The sequence below is a fragment of the Schistocerca americana genome, chromosome 3, assembly GCF_021461395.2.
Source record: "Schistocerca americana isolate TAMUIC-IGC-003095 chromosome 3, iqSchAmer2.1, whole genome shotgun sequence".
Lineage (NCBI taxonomy): Eukaryota > Metazoa > Arthropoda > Insecta > Orthoptera > Acrididae > Schistocerca > Schistocerca americana.
The window spans coordinates 508570618-508590994 of record NC_060121.1 but is presented as its reverse complement, the minus strand read 5'-3'; the positions used below and the strand labels follow the sequence as shown (position 1 = coordinate 508590994).

The 20377-nt window shown below is 40.4% G+C and overlaps 1 protein-coding gene across 1 annotated transcript in view; it reads left to right on the top strand.

Moving 5' to 3' along the window:
- Window positions 1-18348, top strand: part of LOC124605413 (F-box only protein 32) — a 541318-nt gene extending 522970 nt beyond the window's left edge. Inside the window, exons 6-8 of the mRNA XM_047137065.1 lie at window positions 2297-2469; window positions 4087-4340; window positions 18112-18348. Of these exons, the coding sequence (XP_046993021.1) occupies window positions 2297-2469; window positions 4087-4340; window positions 18112-18310 (626 nt within the window). The 3' untranslated portion in view covers window positions 18311-18348. The remainder of the gene's footprint in view (window positions 1-2296; window positions 2470-4086; window positions 4341-18111) is intronic.
- The last annotated feature ends 2029 nt before the right edge of the window (window positions 18349-20377 follow it).

Below are 20377 nucleotides of genomic sequence, written 5' to 3'. Positions count from 1 at the left end.
TAATTATCATGAATTATCACAGCAAGATATCACTCACATTTAACTTAATACACTGACACACATCTCGAAGTACACGGCAAAATTTCATTAAATATTTCATAAGATACTGAAGCTTGCGCAAAAACCCGTAAGTACAGAAGCACAACATACTTATAAGAGCTTTTCTAATTGATAAGTAGCTCTTGCAGTAAAAAAATTCTTAGAAAAGTAACTAATTATGATGGATTGTATGGTTATGAGAAGTTACGTTAAACTTCTCCTATAATAAATAACTATATTCTGGCTAAACCAGTTCTTAGTTTGGTACAAATTTATATGACAACTGCAGTGAAAATAATCAAATCAATTAAAAATCATCATGCAAGAGAGATAAAGATGTTATCAGATTATTTAGCTGTGGTCTAGAGGCTCTGTGACTGGCTGCTGGTCCATATATGCAGTTTTCGCCAAGCAGTGAAGTCTTGACTAGAGCTAACATAGAAGCAGCTTGAACAACAGAGCTGCATCAGAATTAATACGCTGGTTTTTATGACTCATTCTGACAGGAAAAGTAATGAAAGATTGGAAAACATTTCTGCATGCAATTCATTGTAATTTATTGTCAAGTACATCCTAAAAGGTGATTTTCCAACCTTCACAATTCACTTTCTCAATAAATGCTTACATTTCTTCTAAACTAGAAATAAATAGATTGTAAACATATTTGACCCCTCCACACACACACACACACACACACACACACACACACACACACAGAGAGAGAGAGAGAGAGACACTCTCACTTTTAAAAACAAATACTTGAGATATGGGTCATTTTGTTTGTCACAAATGGTGAAGGCTGCCTTCCTGTTAGTATCTGTACTTAGTCATCTGCCTGGACCCGATATGGAGAAGCCATTATTGCGATGAGAACACTGAAGATCATAAAATTTGTGTGTTTGGAATTGGAGCTACTCAATGCCTAACCCACACTCAGTGTTATCAGTTCTGCATGACAGTTTAGATTATTCATGTTGCTTACAGCATGTACCAGGTTCAAGCCATAAGACCACCATGCAAGATTATAAGATAAGCACTAAAGGTCCAAAGATCACTGCTTGCATTTTTATTTATGTATGAGCTGGGATTCGTAAAGTGGGATGGTAAATTACCACAATAATTACATATAAGAGACAAGCAGATCCTTACACAACTGTGGAAGGAAAGCATCAGATTTTTTTTAGTATCAACAAGTAAACGCCTGATAATTTAATGACACTACCTCTCAGGTATAAAATGGCTTCAAACATTTCATTAATTTACAAATGCGTTGATGTGTTAAATATCTGATCTTAAGCATGTAAGCAGGAAAAATTTTAGGAAGGATTTGAAATTATGCTTGAGGTTTGTTGGAAGACACAAAGGGCTCTCAGTCTGAAATTCTGGATGAATGAAGTCCAGGTATTTGCACACCATCAGTTATGCAGCCTCAAGCCACACAATTTCTAACTGTACTCCTTGTCTTATTGTGTTCAACTTTTAACATAAGATTCTACCTTTTTTTAATATTAGATTATAACAGCATTTAAAATTTGGTCAGTAATTATGTGAAATGTTGAAATAAATAAATGTTTTTTTGCTTGTGGAAGCTGTTAAATAGGAAACCTGCAACTGGTACTAGGTTCCAGGGTAATCACTTAGTAATATTGACGTGTGGGCAGGAATTGTGGGTGACAGGTTCCTAAGGCAACACACTTTACTGAACACACTAACTGGTACTGTTTATCAGCATTTTATCATGACAAGTTACCTGTGCTATTGGAGAATTTTACTTTCATAGAAAGACAATAGATGTGGTTTGTGCATGATGGGAATCCGCACAATTTTCTATGTCGTATGACTATCAATAATACAAAAGTTTAATGATTATGGATTCGTCAGTGACATTCAGTAGCATGTCATCCTCATTCAAAAGACCTTAACCTCTTAGTTCTGCCTAAGGACACATTTAAGAGCTTTGGTACATTTCAAACTTGTTGATATTTGCACACATTACAGGAATGTGTGTCCATGTGTGCGACAAAAGTCGGGTGTATTCACATGAGTTCATGATTATCTGAAAAGGAATGCTGAAGAATGAGTGATGACATTGAGCACCTCTCATTATTGACACACACAGGACAGAATAATGCATATCTAGAAAAGTATTTGTTTCTGGTCCTATGTTTTACCCATTACTGTCTGCTGTAACAAGATATACTTTTCAACACCCTCTTCACCCTGACAGTGAAATGAGTCTTTATCTTTTTATTTATAGTGTCTGCAAGCCAACAGAACATCCATATGCTTAACAAACTGCTGCAACAGCTGAGGATGATGATTGACTGCGCATGTTGGGGTCGACCTCTGGGCAGCACACTTTTGTGGGAGCAGCACTTACGAACAATAAATCGTATACTCTCTATAGCTAACTGTATAGAAATCCGTGAGGTTTGTGATCTATTTGCAGTTCTTCCTATTTTTTTAATGTTAACTTGAATATCTGATCTTTTTGTATCTGATTTATTGTGTTCTTGTGATAAATTGAAGTCACTTTTTATGCTTTTAATACATCTATTTTATATGACAATTTGTTTAATTGGAGGCTTGCTTTAAAGAAATTCAGGCTATTGTACTTTAACCCTTTTAGTGCCAAATACGATCTGATCGTGATCCAGATTTTCGGCGAAAAATGCCAGTAACGATCTGATCGTGATGCCTTTCTCATTCATTTTTTCTGCACTTGAAGGCAAAGTTGTTAGTATTTCCTAGCGAATGAGAAAGGCATCACGATCAGATCGTTACTGGCATTTTTCGCCGAAAATCTGGATCACGATCAGATCGTATTTGGCACTAAAAGGGTTAAAAAAAAAAATATTGTTTCTCCAGCAGATTTGTTCACATTTGTTAAAAACCATTTCTTTCAAGTCTAGTTAGCATTAAGTTTGGAAAGATGTACTTATTATTATGATTCTTGGTGACACCCAGATCATTACTGTTGTTGTCTGCGCAGTCCCATAATGCTTACTGCATATGCTACTAAACCACATCAACTCAGACGACATTTGAAAGTGGGATGTGGCCAACATCCAGTCACAATATAGGGGAAGTACTGAGCATAGCGCAAGTGGTGGTGGTGTTCAATAACTAAACTCACATTATATACATGGTAGTCAGACACTCTGGAAAGCTTGTAAGGGTGTTGCAGGTAAGGCTGTGCTGACAAATAATTGTTGAGAAAAACATTCTGTAAGTTGCACTGTTTCTGATTTAATTCTCATCAAAGTTTGCCAGTCAGGTCATTGTATGTGCAAATTCAAGCAGCCTGCCAAAGTTAGTGTTGTTATATGTGTTTTTCATTAGGTTTCCTAGAACCAAACAAGAGAGTGATACAAAAACTGGACATTGGACAGTAGTAAGGATTGAATCAAAGCCCAAGTCTTGTGTGCTATCACCTACACTGTGAGAACAAATGACAGTAATTGTATCTTGCAGGCTGCTTGAATTTTTGCTCGCAATGACCTGATTGGCTGGTTTTAATGACAATTACATTGCAAACAGTGCAACATAACGAATTTTTTCTTAACAACTATCTCTCATCCCACCTTACTTGCTGTTTTCTCAAGTTTCTGATCACCCTGTATATTGCAAGCTTTCCACTCCAGAGATGCAATCTGGCTGGACCCAGCAAGAACAGAAAGTTCTCAATATAAAGCCAAATTGGAGTGGAAGGTTTTGTAACGTATATAAAAATTAATTTTAGAGTAGCATTTGACAGTAAATTAAAATAATTCCTTTGCAGCCACTATATATGGAACTATGCTCTGAGGGTCTTATACACAGAGCTCATGTCTTATTAAATTATATCACTTGCACTCCCACTCATAAGCGTGAAGTATTTATGCACATAAAAAGAACATCTACGAAGCTGATAATATTTGTATTAGGTTAAAGAATATGTGTAAACATGTTCTGTGAAAGTATTGTTACTTCAATAACAGAAATTTCATTGGTACTCGAGTTCAGTCATCCTCTGCATAATACAGTATGAACAAAATATCTTTGCAGCCAGGTGATGATGTCTTCCCAAAGCTACAGAACTTGCCTGAAGAATGTGTCCGTGAAGTTTTACTCCGTCTTGCTGACCATAAGGATTTAGAGAGCAGTGGACGTGCCTACAGTGTCATGCGACGGCTTGTTGATGAGCAGCGCATCTGGCGAGAATTATGTCAGTTCCACTTTACACAACAACAGATTTCTCATGTCCAAGGAGGACAGTCTCCTCCTCATGACTGGCAGAGCACATACCACAAACTACGAAAGTATGTATTTTTGTTCACATATTTAATAAACACATTTGCACTTACTGTCCTTTTTAATACTTTGTCTCTTATGAACATACTTGGAACACGTAGTCACCAGTCAAAACTACAAAGCTAAACAATTTATGCAGAAGACTTTGTAGTCAGGGGAGCCACAGCCTGGATACATAATTTCAGAGTTACAGCAACTTTATCCTGACTAGACACAGCAATCTGCAGGGTCATGGAAAGTGTCAGTACATGAACATAAAAGTAATAACAGACAAAAATAAAATGTTTATGAACCCAAAAATGTCAAGCCATACGTTTAAGTAAACACAATCAACAATATAACATAAGAATCATCTTAATTTTTTAAGGAACTCCTCAATGGAGTATGAGTGACCCATGAGGAAACTTCTGTTTTGATTTGAAAGCGTGTGGATTACTGCAAAGATTTTTGAATTCTTGAGGTAGCTTATTGAAAATGGACGCAGCAAGTCCGATCCAAATGCAGGTTGGATTTCTGCAGAGTGAAAGTTGCTTATTCTTGGGAATAAGCTGATACTATTACAAACAAACACAAACATACACACAAAATTCAAGCTTTCGCAACAAACTGTTGCCTCATCAGGAAAGAGGGAAGGAGAGGGAAAGACGAAAGGATGTGGGTTTTAAGGGAGAGGGTAAGGAGTCATTCCAATCCCGGGAGCGGAAAGACTTACCTTAGGGGGAAAAAAGGACGGGTATACACTCGCACGCGCACACACACACACACACACACACACACACACACACACACATCCATCCACACATATACAGACACAAGCAGACATATTTAAAGACAAAGCAAGCAGACATTTTTGCTTGTGTCTGTGTATGTGCGGATGGATGTGTGTGTGTGTGTGTGTGTGTGTGTGTGTGTGTGTGTGTGTGTGTGTGTGTGTGTGCGCGCGCGAGTGTATACCTGTCCTTTTTTCCCCCTAAGGTAAGTCTTTCCGCTCCCAGGATTGGAATGACTCCTTACCCTCTCCCTTAAAACCCACATCCTTTCATTCTTCCCTCTTTCCTGATGAAGCAACTGCTGGTTGCGAAAGCTTGAATTTTGTGTGTGTGTTTGTGTGTCAATCAACATGCCGACACTTTCGTTTGGTAAGTTACATCATCTGGGGAAGAACATATCTAAAACCACAGATGATGTAACTTACCAAACGAAAGCGTTGGTATGTTGATAGAGACACAAACAAACAAACAAACACACACACACACACACACACACACACACACTCTCTCTCTCTCTCTCTCTCTCTCTCTCTCTCTCTCTCTCTCTCTCTCTCTCTCTGTATATTGAGAGGCCAACGTCGGAATACCCAAATTAATGAACAGAGGTCGACAAGAGGTTCGTGAACTTAATACAACTTATTGCCCATACTGCCTGTTTCTGAACCAAAACTATTATTTGAGAATGGCAAGAGTTACCCCAAAATATAATACCATATGACATAAGTGAATGAAAATAAGCAAAGCAGACTAATTTTTGTGTTGAACGATCACTTACTTCAGATACCATTTGAGTAGCAAAAATGGCAGCATTAAGTCTTTGAACAAGATCCTGAACGTGGGCTTTGCTTTCTATCTGAACACCTAGAAATCTGAACTGTTCAGTTTCACTAATCAAATGCTCATTATATGAAATTAAAAGGTAGGGTTTTGTTGAATTGTGTGTCAGAAACTGTAAATACTGAGTCTTACTGTGATTTAGCATTAGTTTATTTTCTACAAGCCATGAACTTATGTCATGAACTGCACTATTTGAAACTGAGCTAATGTTGCACACAACATCCTTTACTAACAAGCTAGTATCATTAGCAAACAGAAATATTTTAGAGTTACCTGTAATACTAGAGGGCATATCATTTATATAAATAAGGAACAGAAGTGCCTCCAACACTGATCCCTTGGGCACTCCACATTTGACTGCAACCCACTCAGACCCCACAACACAGCCATTCTCAACATGGTGAATAATGACCTTTTACTGTCAGTTGTTAAAGTAAGAGGTGAACCAATTGTGAGCTACTCCCTGTATTCCATAATGGTCCAACTTCTGGAGCAATATTTTGTGATCAACAGACTCAAACGCCTTAGTTAAATCAAAAAAATATGCCTAGCGTTTGACACCGTTTGCTTAATCCATCCAGTACCTAACTGGGAAAAGAGAATATAGCATTTTCAGTTGTTAAACAACTTCTAAAGCCGAACTGTATGTGTGATAGCAAATTATGTGATATAAAATGATCACTTATCCTTACATACACAGCCTTTCCAATAACTTTGGCAAGCACTGATGGCATGGAAATAGGTCTAAAGTTGTATACATTAGCACTTTCTCCCTTTTTATAAAGCAACTTTACTACTGAGTACTTTAACTGTTCAGAAAACTGACCATTCTTAAAGGAAAAGTTATAAATGTGGCTATGTACAGGGCTAACATGTGCAGCACGGTACTTTAATATCCTCCTAGGCACTCCTTCATATCCAGGAGAGTCCTTAGTCTTCAGTGATTTAATCATTTACTCAATCTCCCCCTTGTCTGTATCACAGAGGAGTATTTCAGACCTCAATCTCGGAAAGGCATTTTCCAACAGAGTTATATGATTCCATGTCAAAACTAAATTTTTATTTAATGCATCAGCAGCGCTCAGAAAATGATTGTTAAATACTGTACATAAATTTGACTTATCAGTAACAGAAATATTTTTACTACGAACTGACTTTATATTGTCGACCTTGGCTGCTGACCAGACCTCCAGAACTTACCATATGGTTTTAATTTTATCCTATGAATTAGCTATTCTATTTGAGCATCACATACTCTTTGTCTTCCTAATAATATTTTTAAGCACCTTACAGTACTGTTTGTAATGGGCTACTGTAGCTTGAGTGTGGCTAATCAGCCACCCAGGCTGCCTTTTACTGCTAGTACCACATTTAGAACATTCTAATGGAAAGCATCTCTCTAAGAGCATGAGAAATGAGTTAAGGACAGCATTATATTTGTCATCTATGTTACTGGCACTATAAACGTCCTGCCACTCTTGTTCCTTGACGAGGTTTAAAAAAACTCTCTCTTGCTGCTGGATTAACATTCCTACATAGTGACATTTTGTTTGAGTACAAAAGCCTTTTAGTGTTAAAATTTGTGCATCATTATCTGAAAAGCCATTCACCCTTTTACTAATAGAATGCCCATCTAGTAATGAAGAATGAATAAAAATGTTGTCTATGGCTGTACTACTGCTCCCATGCATCCTATTTGGAAAAACACAGTCTGCATCAGATCCTATGAATTTAGAAGATCTACTTTTTCTTGTACAATCATACACAAAATTAATACTGAAGCCACCACATATAACTAATTTCTGGTACTTCCTATAAAGTGAATCAAGAACCCTCTCTAGCTTGAGCAGAAATGCTCTGAAGTGAGAGTGGGGGGACATATAAACAACAAAAATTAGATGTTTAGTTTCACTAAATTCAACTGCTCCGGCACAACTTTCAAATATGTTCTGTTCAGTGCAGTGCTGTGATATGTCTATTGACTCGAATGGAATTACTTTTTTTTTAAATACATATATGGCCACTCCCCCACGCCACAAGAAACTCCTTGAAAACCGGTCAGGTATACCAATAATTTCAGCTCAACATCTATAATACCTCTTATATTTTGATGAAATATATTAATTCCTTCTCTACTTGGAAACATGACATACCCTGAAGGTGATTCCTTTGCTAGAGGGACTTCCTTTAAGGAGGTATACCTTCCTTTAATCTAAAAAAGGCGCAGCTCTAACACCTATTACTACAGAAATTTTTCCATGAGTGATCCTGCCACCACCAACTACACTGTTACCTATAAGCTTTGCTAGCCTCCCCTTCCCACACCTATTGAGGTGCAGGTCATGCCTAGTGAAACCTGATCTACTGATACACTCAACCAGTACCACTGTAATGTGACCCATGTCCTCTGCCATCAGTGCCTTCTCTAGCACCATGTTATCGCACCTAACAGCCGCATTAAGATGAGGCTGATCACGATGCTCAAACAGTTTCACGAAATGCACATTCGTGCCACAAGTTTGAGTAGCTGTCTTCACCAGATCACCACCTGCATCATATTCCCCGTCCCTATCAAGACTAGTCCCTGCTCCACCCACTATCACTACCTGATCCTCCTTCGTACAATTCCTACATAACTCCCCTATGCTGTCAGTCAACTGAGCCAACCCTGCACTAGGCTTCACAATGCTGGTGATCTGGTACTCACTCCCCATGACACTGGAAATATGTCAATATAATATTTTAAGCATGTCATCTTTTTCTGTAATATTACTATTTATTACATATCCAGTGAGCAACTGAATTAGACACCAACCTAGTAGCATGTAGCAGCCCCTTTCAGGTTAATGATAATGGGAAAACTTCACAAGACACTGAAAGCATTACAGAACCACCCCGATCCACAACCATGGAACAACCAGCCCCAACTCACTGTGATTGGTCAGAGCTGGGCCCATGATATGCCTATGTTGTTTAGTGGTGTCCAAAATAGACTGTACAGGACAAGTAACAATGTATGCCATACTGACAGTGGGTTCTTATGTAGCTCGCTGGTGAGTAGCTTTGGTTCATGTATCTGGATCCCCAATTTGTTCTATGTACATATCCTGACACACAAAAATCTCTTTTCAACTGCCTTAGCTGTATATCCTGACACACAAAAATCTCTTTTCAACTGCCTTAGCTGTGCCCAGTTGGCAAGTGGGATGCGCTTATTTGTTTCATGTGTCCACCAGGGCATTTCTGCAATTTTTTTGATCTCTGTGCACTGTGGCGAGTCTGATCAGACAGTCTCCCATGGCCTTTGCATCCGTAGGGAGGAGATTGAGTTCTGTATCTTATCACTACTTGCTGATGTTTTCTGGCAATGAATTGGTGGGTGGTACACTGCAGTATCCTCCCTGAATAAAGTTACCTACAATCATTCTTGATATGACGGCATGGAAAAGTCCATACTGCTTATATAACAACAGCTGCAGTTCCTCACAGATCAAGCATTCGTGACCTAATGCACTGACACTGTACATTTTGACCAATCCTGAGCTTAGGCTACTACACTGTCACCCAGGTCAAGGCTTGATGATTCAAAGTTACAGGATGTGTGAACTATTCCAATTGACGTGGCAATGGCAGTAGGCTCTCTCCAACAGAACAGAAATCTCAATTTCAGTAGTGTTCATGAAGTTATAGCACTTATTACATATATGAGGCATGTCCAGAAAGTCTTGTTCTGGAAAAAACCTCAAAAACATTTTTTTCAAACCAAAATTTATTTTTACAGATAAGAGCTTTTCCTAAACAATTCTTCTATATAGTTGCCACTATTGCTCAGACATTTGTCACAACAGGAAACCAAGTTTTCTATTCCCTCTTCATAGAAAAATGCTGCCAGTGAAAACATCCACTGCTTAACACTTATTTTTTGCGTCATTTTTTGCTAGTTCAATTCCTTTCCAAAGGTGAAACTGACAGTGGGGTACAATACTGTGAAACCATGAGGAGACTTTGGTGCACAATTCAAAATAAAAGACATGGACTGCTCAGTCAGGGCACTGTCTTGCTTCATGACAACAAATGTCTCCATTTTGCTGGTGTCACTCAAAATCTTATTCAACAATTTGGTTGGGAGTAGTTCAACCACCTGTCGCACAGCCCCAGTCCCCACCTGCCAACAACCCTTTGTTCTTGAACTTGGGTCATGATCATGGAGGAAGGTACTTTGACAACAATGATGACTCAAAATGCAATGTTAAGAAGAGGCTGTCTTCACTGGTGGCATCTTTCTATGAAGAGGGCAAAAAAAAGTTTGTTTCCCCACTATGACAAATACCTGAACAATAGTGGCAACTATGTAAAAAAATAGTTTAAAAAATGCTCTTTCTTATAAAAATAAATTTTAATTTGAAAAAATTGTTTTTATGAGTTTTTTCCCCCCAAACAGTACTTACTTTCTGGGCATGCCCCATATTTTCAATGAGTAACCCTAGCTGCATAGTGAAAGAACAATGTTGCGACTGTTCTAGAACACTGCTCAAGTGTGTGGGACATGTACCAAATATGACTAACGCGGTATATTTAATGTATACAGAGAAGGGCAGCACGAATGGCCACTGGTTTGTTCACGCAAGAAATTTAATATCTTTAAAACTCATTTTACATCCATCTTCCAGGCTGTATCTGGACTGAAGATCAAAATATCTACCTTGTGCAGTAAGACCTAACAGTTTTAAAGTATCAGTAGTAAGGTTCCATTTGTTGTGCAAACACACAGAATCAGGATGGTAACAAATATCTTACCAAGGGCAAAATAATATGATGACTCTATGCTTGTCACAAGAAAATGAAGACATAGTTGTTTTATATCCCTTTGGAGAAATAGCACTATCTTCATTAAATTTGTAACATCCCTCCGTCATCCATTGTCTCCAGGGAAGACTTCCTCAAGCTTATTGGTCAACTTCCTCACCCATTTTTGCTGCTCGGTGGCTTCAATGCCCACCATCCCCATGGGGCTCTTACATAGGTGCCCTTCCAAGAGGTGTCCTCTTGGCTGACCTCAATCAAATCAACTTCATCTGTCTGAACACATGAGTACCCACATTCCCTTCAGACTCCACACTCACATATTCCCATTTGGGCCTCTCATTCTGCATTGCTCAGCTTGCCTGTCATCTCGAGTCGCCTGTTCTCTCTGACATGTACTCGAGTGACCACTTCGCCATGTGTTATCTGTTTGCAGTCTCATACCCCACCTAAGTGTAAATCCAACTGGCAGCTTTCTAAGGCTGACTGGAGGCTTTACTTCTCCCTAGCGACAAACATCATTTCCCCAGAATGAAATTTTCACTCTGCAGCCGTGTGTGCACTGCTGATATGAAACTTCTTGGCAGATTAAAATTGTGTGCCAGACTGAGACTCGAACTCAGGATCTTTGCCTTTCGCAGCCAAGTTTCATCATCTCTCCATTTGTGATAACCAGGTAGAATACCTTATCAATGTTGCCCTTACCACTGCAGAATGTTCCATTCCTCGCACTTCACCTTTACTGCACTGTGTCCTAGTCCGTTGGTGACTGAGATGTGTCACAGCGCAATTCACTCACAGAGACTTGCTTTCTGTGTTTGCAACTGTCATCCTACGATGGCGAACTGTTTTTGTTACAAACAGTTGCATGCGCAGTGTCATCACATTCTTTGCAATAACAAAAAAGGTAACTGAATTTCATTTACTACCTAGTCCTTTTTAACAGTTCTGTACCTGTTCTGTTGTGTGGGCCAACCTCCGACAGCTCTCTGGGACCGAGGTCCATTCCCAATTTTCAGCCTGACTGTAGATGATGATGTCATTGCAGACCACTTTGCTATCTCCAACACCTTAGGCCGCTATTTTGTGGAGAGTTCGAGCTCTACCTACTATCACCCCGCCTTCCTCCACTGGAAACGAGTGGAGGAGGCTCGGGTGATACCTTTCTCCCCTCAGGACGTGAATGCTACAATGCCACCTTCACCATGAGGGAGCTAAATCATGCTTTCACAACATCCCAATCTTCCGGCCCAGGGCCGGACGATGCTCACATTCAGATGTTGCAGCACCTTTCACTTGCCTGCAGGCAAGTACTTTCTCCTTCATATGTACAATTGCATCTGGGCAGAAGGCATGTTTCGCAGATGCCTACCTAAGCCTGTTAAGGACGAACACCTTGCTTCTAGCTACCACACCATTTCTCTCACTAGTTGTGTTTGCAAGGTGATGGAAAATGCGATTCATGCCTGGCTGGTATGGTGACTAGTGTCTCGCAATTTACTAACCACTGCGCAGCAAAATGTGGATTTTGAGTGCATCATTCTGTAGTTCACTATCTCACTTTGTCATGATTGATTTTTTGCAGAAATACCAGACTGTGGCTACGTTTTTTGATTTGTAAAGAAGCCTACGACATCTGCTGGAGGACTGGTATCCTCCCTACTCTATAAACATGGAGCTTCCGAAGCCACCTGCCCCATTTCCTTCATGAATTTTTAAAAGACAGAGTTTTCAAGATTCGTGTGGGATCTGCCTTGTTGGACACATTTATCCAGGAAAACGGGAATCCTCATGGTTCCATCCTGAGTGCCGTCCTCTTTGCTATAGCCATTAACCCTTTTATGGCTGTCACCCATCAGACATATCTGGCTCCCTTTTTGTCGATGATTTTGTAATTCTCCGTGGACTTGTCCCCTTGAGCAGTGCCTTCAGTGATGTCTCAATCATCTTTACTCTTGGAGCATCAACAATAACTTCCCCTTTTCCACTGATAAAACCGTTTGTAGGAATTTCTGGTGGCACAATGAGTTTCTTCCACTTTCTTTACATCTTGCTCTTCCGTTTGCTGAAACTACTAAGTTCCTCGGGCTCATGCTTGAGAGGAAACATTCTTGATCCTCCCATGTTTTCCCTGGCTGCCTGTGGTCCCTCAGTGTCCTAAGTGGTACTTTTTGGAGAGCAGTCGGACTACTCTTCTCTGTTTACACTGATCCCTTCTCTGTTCGAAACTAAACTATGGGTGTTTCATTTATGCATACGCACATCCAGCAATCATACACTATCTAAATACAATCCACTGTCATGGAATTTGAGAGTATGTGTGCAGAAGCTGTCAAACTACCGTTGTCATACCAGCATGATAATCTACTCAGTAGATAGGCATGCCATTTGTCTGCTATACTTGGGCACCCACCCTATGCCTCCTCCTTCAATGTCACCTTTGACCGCCAGTATGGGGAACGTCTCTCTTCTCTGTTACCGCCTAGAGTTTGCATTCAGCTATTGCTACAGCAGCTTACTTCACACTACCTGCCACTTTCCTGATGGGTCTGAACCCTTCACCACCTTGTCTTTGTGCGCCACGCACGTTACCTTTGACTTCACTCACTTCCTAAGGAAACTACCCCAGATTCGATCTCTTGCTGCAAGTTTCTTGACCTTCACACGCAGAACTTCCTGATAGCACTTTTGTAAACACTGGTGGCTCTCAGATTGATCATGGTGTCCGCTGTGCCTTCATCATTTGCACCAACGATTTTTGGTATTTGCTTCCAGAACACTGCTTAGTATGTACAGCAGAGCTCTTTGTCCTCTATTAGGACACACAGTACATCCAGCGACACAGGCTTTTCAATTTTGTCATCTGGTCTGATTCTCCCGGTGCCCTTCAGAGCCTGTGTGTGCTGTACATAGTCCATCAGTTAGTGCAACAGGTCCAAGAAAGCTTCCACCTGCTCGCTCTTGAGGGAGTCACTGTGATGTTTATGTGGGTTTCTGGTCACATCTGTCTGATGGGAAATGAGGCTGCGGACACTGCTGCCGAGGCTGTAGTCCTCAGCTCACTAGTTCTTCCATTCCTGTCGATGACCTCCGTGTTGCCATCTGTCAGCAGGTGGTGTCACTTTTGGATCACTACTGGTCTTCCCTTCCGGGAACTTAAGCGTCTCCCAACGGCTTGGCTAACCATCTCTCAGCCCGCTCACCAAAAGATCATTTTAGCAAGGTTAGGCATTGGGCACTGTTGTTTTAGCCATCGCCATTTGTTAAATGGTGAACCCTCACCACTTTCTACTTATTGTCATCAATCATTGATGGTACACCATTTCCTGATGGGATGCCATTTTTTTAAGCCACTTACATTCTAATGTATGTTTGCCGTCTGAGTTAGAGGCCTTTTTAGCAAATGACACGTGAGCTGTCACCTGCATTTTACTTTTATCTGCCGTAGCAATACAGCAAAGAACATTTAATCTTTAGTTCAGAACCTACATTGTCTCTGTGGCGTATTTTAGGAATCTGTCTCCAAGACGAAGTCCTTTTTTAGCTTTCTTTCCAACCCATCAATTGGGCTTACCGTGTAGTAGCTTTTAACTTTTTTTTTTTTTTGTTTAAGGCTGCGTTCACACTGCCGGCCGGGCCGAGCCGAGCCTGGCCGGGCCGCCGCCCGCTTTGATTACAAACACATGGTTTTGAATTGCGATGTTCACACTGGCGGCCGGGCCGCGCCGACACGGCGTACGCCTCCCGGAGCCGAGCCGGCGACATCTCGAATGTTTAATATTGCCGGCGCGAGCCGACCGCAGGCGCGAGCCTGTGGCGCAGCACTACTGCTCCTGCAGTACACACATCACACGTCTCCCTTCTGCTTTCATCACAAGTGTGACTGCACACGTCTTTTTTTTTAAGATGTTACCTCACATTTCACAATCAGTGAGGAAAAATTACGTTTATTATAATGATACATGAGAAATTACTTTTATTTCATTTATTTAATCTACCGTATTTACATTCAAATTTGTGTTCTGTTTCGAAACTTTGTCTTGAATGTTCTGCAGCACATACTGAAATGTATTATGATTCGTTCTGTAATTTGAATAAAAATTTTTAAGGATAGATTTTAAGTTCATCACATAAAGAAAAAAACTCTCCTAAATGTCTGTCGCTATTTATGGGATGAATCCATAACCTCCTAGTTCTTCTGTACTTCAAAACTCGACGAGTTACAGCAGATTCAAAACAATACAAATAAAAGAGTGAAGACATTGTTCTACACGACAGCACAGACTAGCTAAAGGCGAGCAGCTGTTGGCTGCAGCTGCGTTTTCTACTGACTTGCTTGTCAGCTGTCGAAGGGTGGGGATTTTTTAAAATTTATTTATTAGGTCTCCGGCAGCTGACATCCATTTAGCCAAAGAGTGGGGATTACCTTGACAGTGCAGCGCAGCCCGCCAAGGAAGAAAAAAAAAACAATGAAGAACAATGAAACGCACATCTATGTCGATGTACAGTAGTTTCATTAACTCTCCATTATTTTTTCTGTCAAAGTAGACAACGAGACTACAGAATTGCGCTTCAGTTTCTGCAGTAAACGTATCACAAATCTCCAGTTTGTTTTTGTGATTAGTTTTACACCACTGATCACTGGTAATTAGTTTTTTTCTGTCCTGCATTATATGACTACATTAAACCAAGCTGTAACCGCTAGAACTCCGTGGCTTGCGAACGCGGCACTGACGCCACTGAATATCTCTCATTACTTGTGACCAGAGACAGATATCAGTGTCATTATCATTTCAAAAACTTTTTAGTACTTTTAGCTACATTTCATTCGCAACAATGTATGGTCTAAAAAGGATCTAACAGTAAGCTACCCGCTACATAACTTTTTCACTACAAGATTTGTAAATCAAGTGCACAACGTTGACAAATAGCATCGTTTCACAATGACTGTTAAGAAATATGAAAAGATAAATCATTCAATACGAAGCTGAGATGTTACACTAGCACGTGTACAAAAATCAGATTTTTTAGCCGGATACTTTCTTCAAAATCGGTTGGGAAGCGTTACGAAACTAAGAAATCACGCGAAACGAAAAGTAGACTTTTTCTTTTTTCACGACGTAAGTAACGCTTTTAAGGAAAAAATGAGTTCATAAAACGATGTGGCGCAGTCTTATATACCGCTAAGAATTTTTAGAACATGAAAATCGGAGAAGTGGATTTTCCCCCATTTGCCGTCCCGGCTCGGCGCGGCGCGCAGTGTGAATGCACTACACGTCGGCCTGAGCTGGCTAGGCACGAGCCGAGCCAGTACGCGTCGGCCCGGCCCGGCCCGGCCGGCAGTGTGAACGCAGCCTTAGTGTTCTAGGGTTCTGACATGGGTGCATATGACCTAAGAAAGATTGCAAGTAAATTCGGGACAGTGTTTGAAAACTTATAATACGCTTGTACAACAATATAAAAATTTAATGCTGCATGCCATTGGGTCACCAACCAAAAATAAAATGTGATGATAGTGTCCAACCACCTACAGACAAAGCACACAAGAAAATCGTTGGTACAATGCGTAATTTGTAGAGACCATTAAGAATGACAGAACACTTGAATGCTGTCATGGTAAGCTTCATTGCAGTTTCTCCATGCATGGAGATCACATTAGATAAAGCTTTGATGCTTTCCAGTAGAAACAAGCCATAATTTCGTGGAAAGTTTGTTGGAGCAAGTAGAGACGACTCCCTGTGGAAGATAAGCTCATGAAGGTTTATATAGTAACAAAATGCCAACAACAAGGCATGATAGTTGATGAAAATATATCCCTTACCACTGCAATAGCCAAAGAGTGAGGAATATTGTCATGACGAATCACACGTCCAATTGACACAACTGACATCACAGATTGTATTTTGACAAACAAGCCATGCAATAAAAGTCTCCACAATGATGTACCAGGGATGTAACCTGTGGGTAAAAGTAAATGAAGTCTGGGGTGCAAGCCTATCTGGGATTGAACCTGGGGCCTTCAGGAGTGCAGTACAGTGCTCCAGCTGCTAGACAATCAGGGCCAAACTGTAGATAATGTGTTAAGAAACAAATTGTCAAATTGGAGATGGACAAGTGCTTTTTGTTAGAGACTACTACCAAAAAAATAAACAAGTAAAGCAAAAATGCACAGTGTTACAATGGTAGCAGTAAAGCAGCATGCAATAAGATTGTCTTTCTGATTCTATAATGAAATAGTTTGGGTGGGCTGATAAAGAAAGAAAAATCTAAGACTTTTCAGTAACTAAAGTGTAGAAATTACACACACAGATGATAGGCTGACTAGTATTTACTGTCAAGTGGCGAAGTTTAATGTAAAGTAAACAGAAACATTTAAAAGCAGAGAAAACTAGCCTAGCTTTTGGAACTATTGGTTCCCCCCCCCCCCCCTGCCCCCCACCCTCAGTAAGAGGAGGAGGACGAGGTGGTCAAAACTCTTGGCTGCTAAGGACCCACCAATTGTCAGGATGAGGGGAGACAAAGATGAAGAGGGAATATACCTTCGACCTGCTTCATTTTTGTCTTCCTCTCAGACTGGTGTTGGACTTCTCTGCCTCTTCCTTTTAATCTCAGTCGCTTTCTGCACTGACAAAGGAACTATCAGTCCCAAAAGATAGAAACACACTGAAGTAGAAAAAGTAATCCTATTAGTAGTTCTTGTTATTTTACTGACAAAAGCCAGGTTCTGGCCCGACATTGTGTCTGCAATTTTCCTTTCCATATCAGCAGTAAATATCCCAAATAAGTATCTTTAAGCTTTAGATGATAAGTAATATGTAGAGAAATGTTATTAGTCACTTTATCTGTATGCATTAAAATGTAAGAGCCACTTCCAGAGAGAAGTCAACAGAGGCTGTTTTGTATGGAGAGAAAAAAATATTCACACATTGGCCCCGCAAAACTTGTGTGTAGGAGCTATGATAAATGCATAACTGCATGTCATACAGTGCATGCATTGCCATATTTATGGTTTGCTTCTACATCTGTGGCACCCAGTGCAACAGTACTATAAACTCAAAATTGAAGTGGAACAAAGACATCATTGTTTAAGGATACTATGCGGATAATTAGACAACAGAATCTGACAAACTGCACGTATTCTGTCTTGTAGTATTGCTGACAAATACCTTTGCAATGTGAAATTGTTTTTTAAGTTCCAGATTATATATACTTTTAGAATAATTGAATGATATTCTACAACTGAAAATATTCCTGATATTTTGCTCATTTATCATTGACATATTCCTAAATGTGTAAAACTGATAGCAGGTTTTAAATGATATAATGCCATGTGAACGAGGAAATTTGAGAGATTGCTTTTATTTTACAGAGCCTTTGGTTTGCGAGAAGAATATGCAGAAATGATACAATTGTGTAGAAGTTGCCGCTGTTTGTTTTGGAAATCTATTGGACATCCTTGCATTGTGGACCAAGATCCAGAATTCCAGGAGAAGTTGGAAAATGTTGACAAGAACACACTTTATGTACCCATACCACCTCAAGCCTTCCTGAAATTCTTTTCTCTGTGATATGGGAAATTCTACAGAAGAATTTATTCTGCACGGAGGTCAGCCTGTTTTCATTGCATGTATTGTATAACTGTTTCACAGCCACAACAAACATCTTTGTTTAAACCATTTGCTCAAAATGTCCATTATTTTTAATAGTATGGAGACTGGTCTAGTGATCGATTAATATGCATTTTGCAGTGAATGAGTTTACAACTGCACAAAATAAACCTTAAGTGATTCGCACAGAGAATATCAAAATGTTCTTTAGCTTAGACTGATCAGTGTAGTACTGGTAATCACATGGAACGTAGCTCTGTCCTTTCCATTTTATCCTCATCAATCACTGATGTGTGTGTATTTATTATTGCCTTAATTCATAAAACTACTTCCACCATTAAATCTTCTAACTTATATCTCATACACTTCAGCGTATCCAAGAGCATTATTGAACTGCTGTACTACTGCTTTACCAAATTTTCCATGTTTTGTGGCATAAGAGGCACACCTTTTTTTTTTTTTTTTTTTAGTACTCTGCCCCAGTGAAGTGATTAACCCTTCAACATCGGTGACATGATATCGAAACTTCCACATAAGTAAGCTCTGCTATACACAGAAATAGTATGTCAGCAAAAACATTCATAGCACTGGACTGAATACGATAATATGATGTACATTTTCTTCATTCTTCTTTTGCATCTGCACTGTGTAAGTTGGAAGTAAGTACTTGTGGTGGCTGTTACATTTGAACTTTCAAATTATTGGAGATTATTACTTCTCGTATGAAATATACAGTTATCAATGGAAAATCCAGGATGGACGTAACAGTATTATGAAATGAATAGCTGCTGGGTCACAGTTAGGTACAACATAAAGACACTCACACTCACACACACACTCTCTCTCTCTCTCTCTCTCTCTCTCTCTCTCTCTCTCTCCTCTGGCTGCCGAGACTAGACTGTGAGCAGCAGCGCATGATGGGAGAGGCAACCAGTTGGTGGGGAGGGATAAGGGTAGCATACAGGGTCAAGGTGGAGAAAGAATAGGGCAGCTAGATGCAATCAGGAGGTTTGACAGAGGGCAGGAGGAGAGCAGGAAAGCAAAGAAGTAAAGAGAGTGTGGGCGCATATGTGGAACCGAGGGTTGTGTAGTGCCAGAGTGTGAACAGGGAAGGTGATAGATGGGTGTTGGACAATGACTAACGAAGGTTGAGGCCAGGAGGGTTACGGGAACATAGGGTGTACTACAGGGAGAGATCCCACCTGGACAGCTGATGTTGGTGAGAAGGATCTATATAGTACAGACTGTGAAGCAGTCATTGAAATGAAGAACATCGTTTTGGACAGCATGCTCAGCAACAGGGTGGTCCAGCTGTTTCTTAGCCACAGTTTGTTGGTTGTCATGCCCACATAGAATGCCGCACAGTGGTTGCAACTTAGCTTGTAGATCACATGACTGGTTTCACAGATGGCTGTGCCTTTGGTGGGATAGGTGATGCTTGTGACCGGACTGGAGTAGGTGGTGGTGGGTGTGGTGGTGGTGGTGGTGGTGGTGGTGGTGATGGGAGGATGTATGGGACAGGTCCTGCATCTAGGTCTATTACAGCAATGTGAAGCAAGGGATTGAGAGCAGGGGTTATGTTTCTTTATCCCTAGCCACAACCATGCCCCACACATTGTTCTTGCATTGTTGCTTGGCTCATGGAATGCCTCCAAATGACCTTACCATCAAATTATCCATCTCCGGCTGCCACCCTTCCTTCCACATGACATTCAGCTGTTTAAGATTCCACCTGTCCATAACCCTCACCAACATAGTCCTGCAAAACGATATCAACCAGGCCCAAATCTCTTTGCAATACCTCCTCTCAATGCACAAAACTCTCCTGTTTTGCGATCCCAAAGTCCTGGATCCCATATCACACATCAAATCTCTTGCCCTTTAGGTACTAGAGCAACATGCACAATGCCACCTCAGAAAACTCTGCACCCTGTTCACTTCCTACTCCCGCCTTGGACTACTACTATCCACCACCTCTACAACAGCAACCAAGCCCCCACTACATCCCCTCATAGCTGACAAACCCTG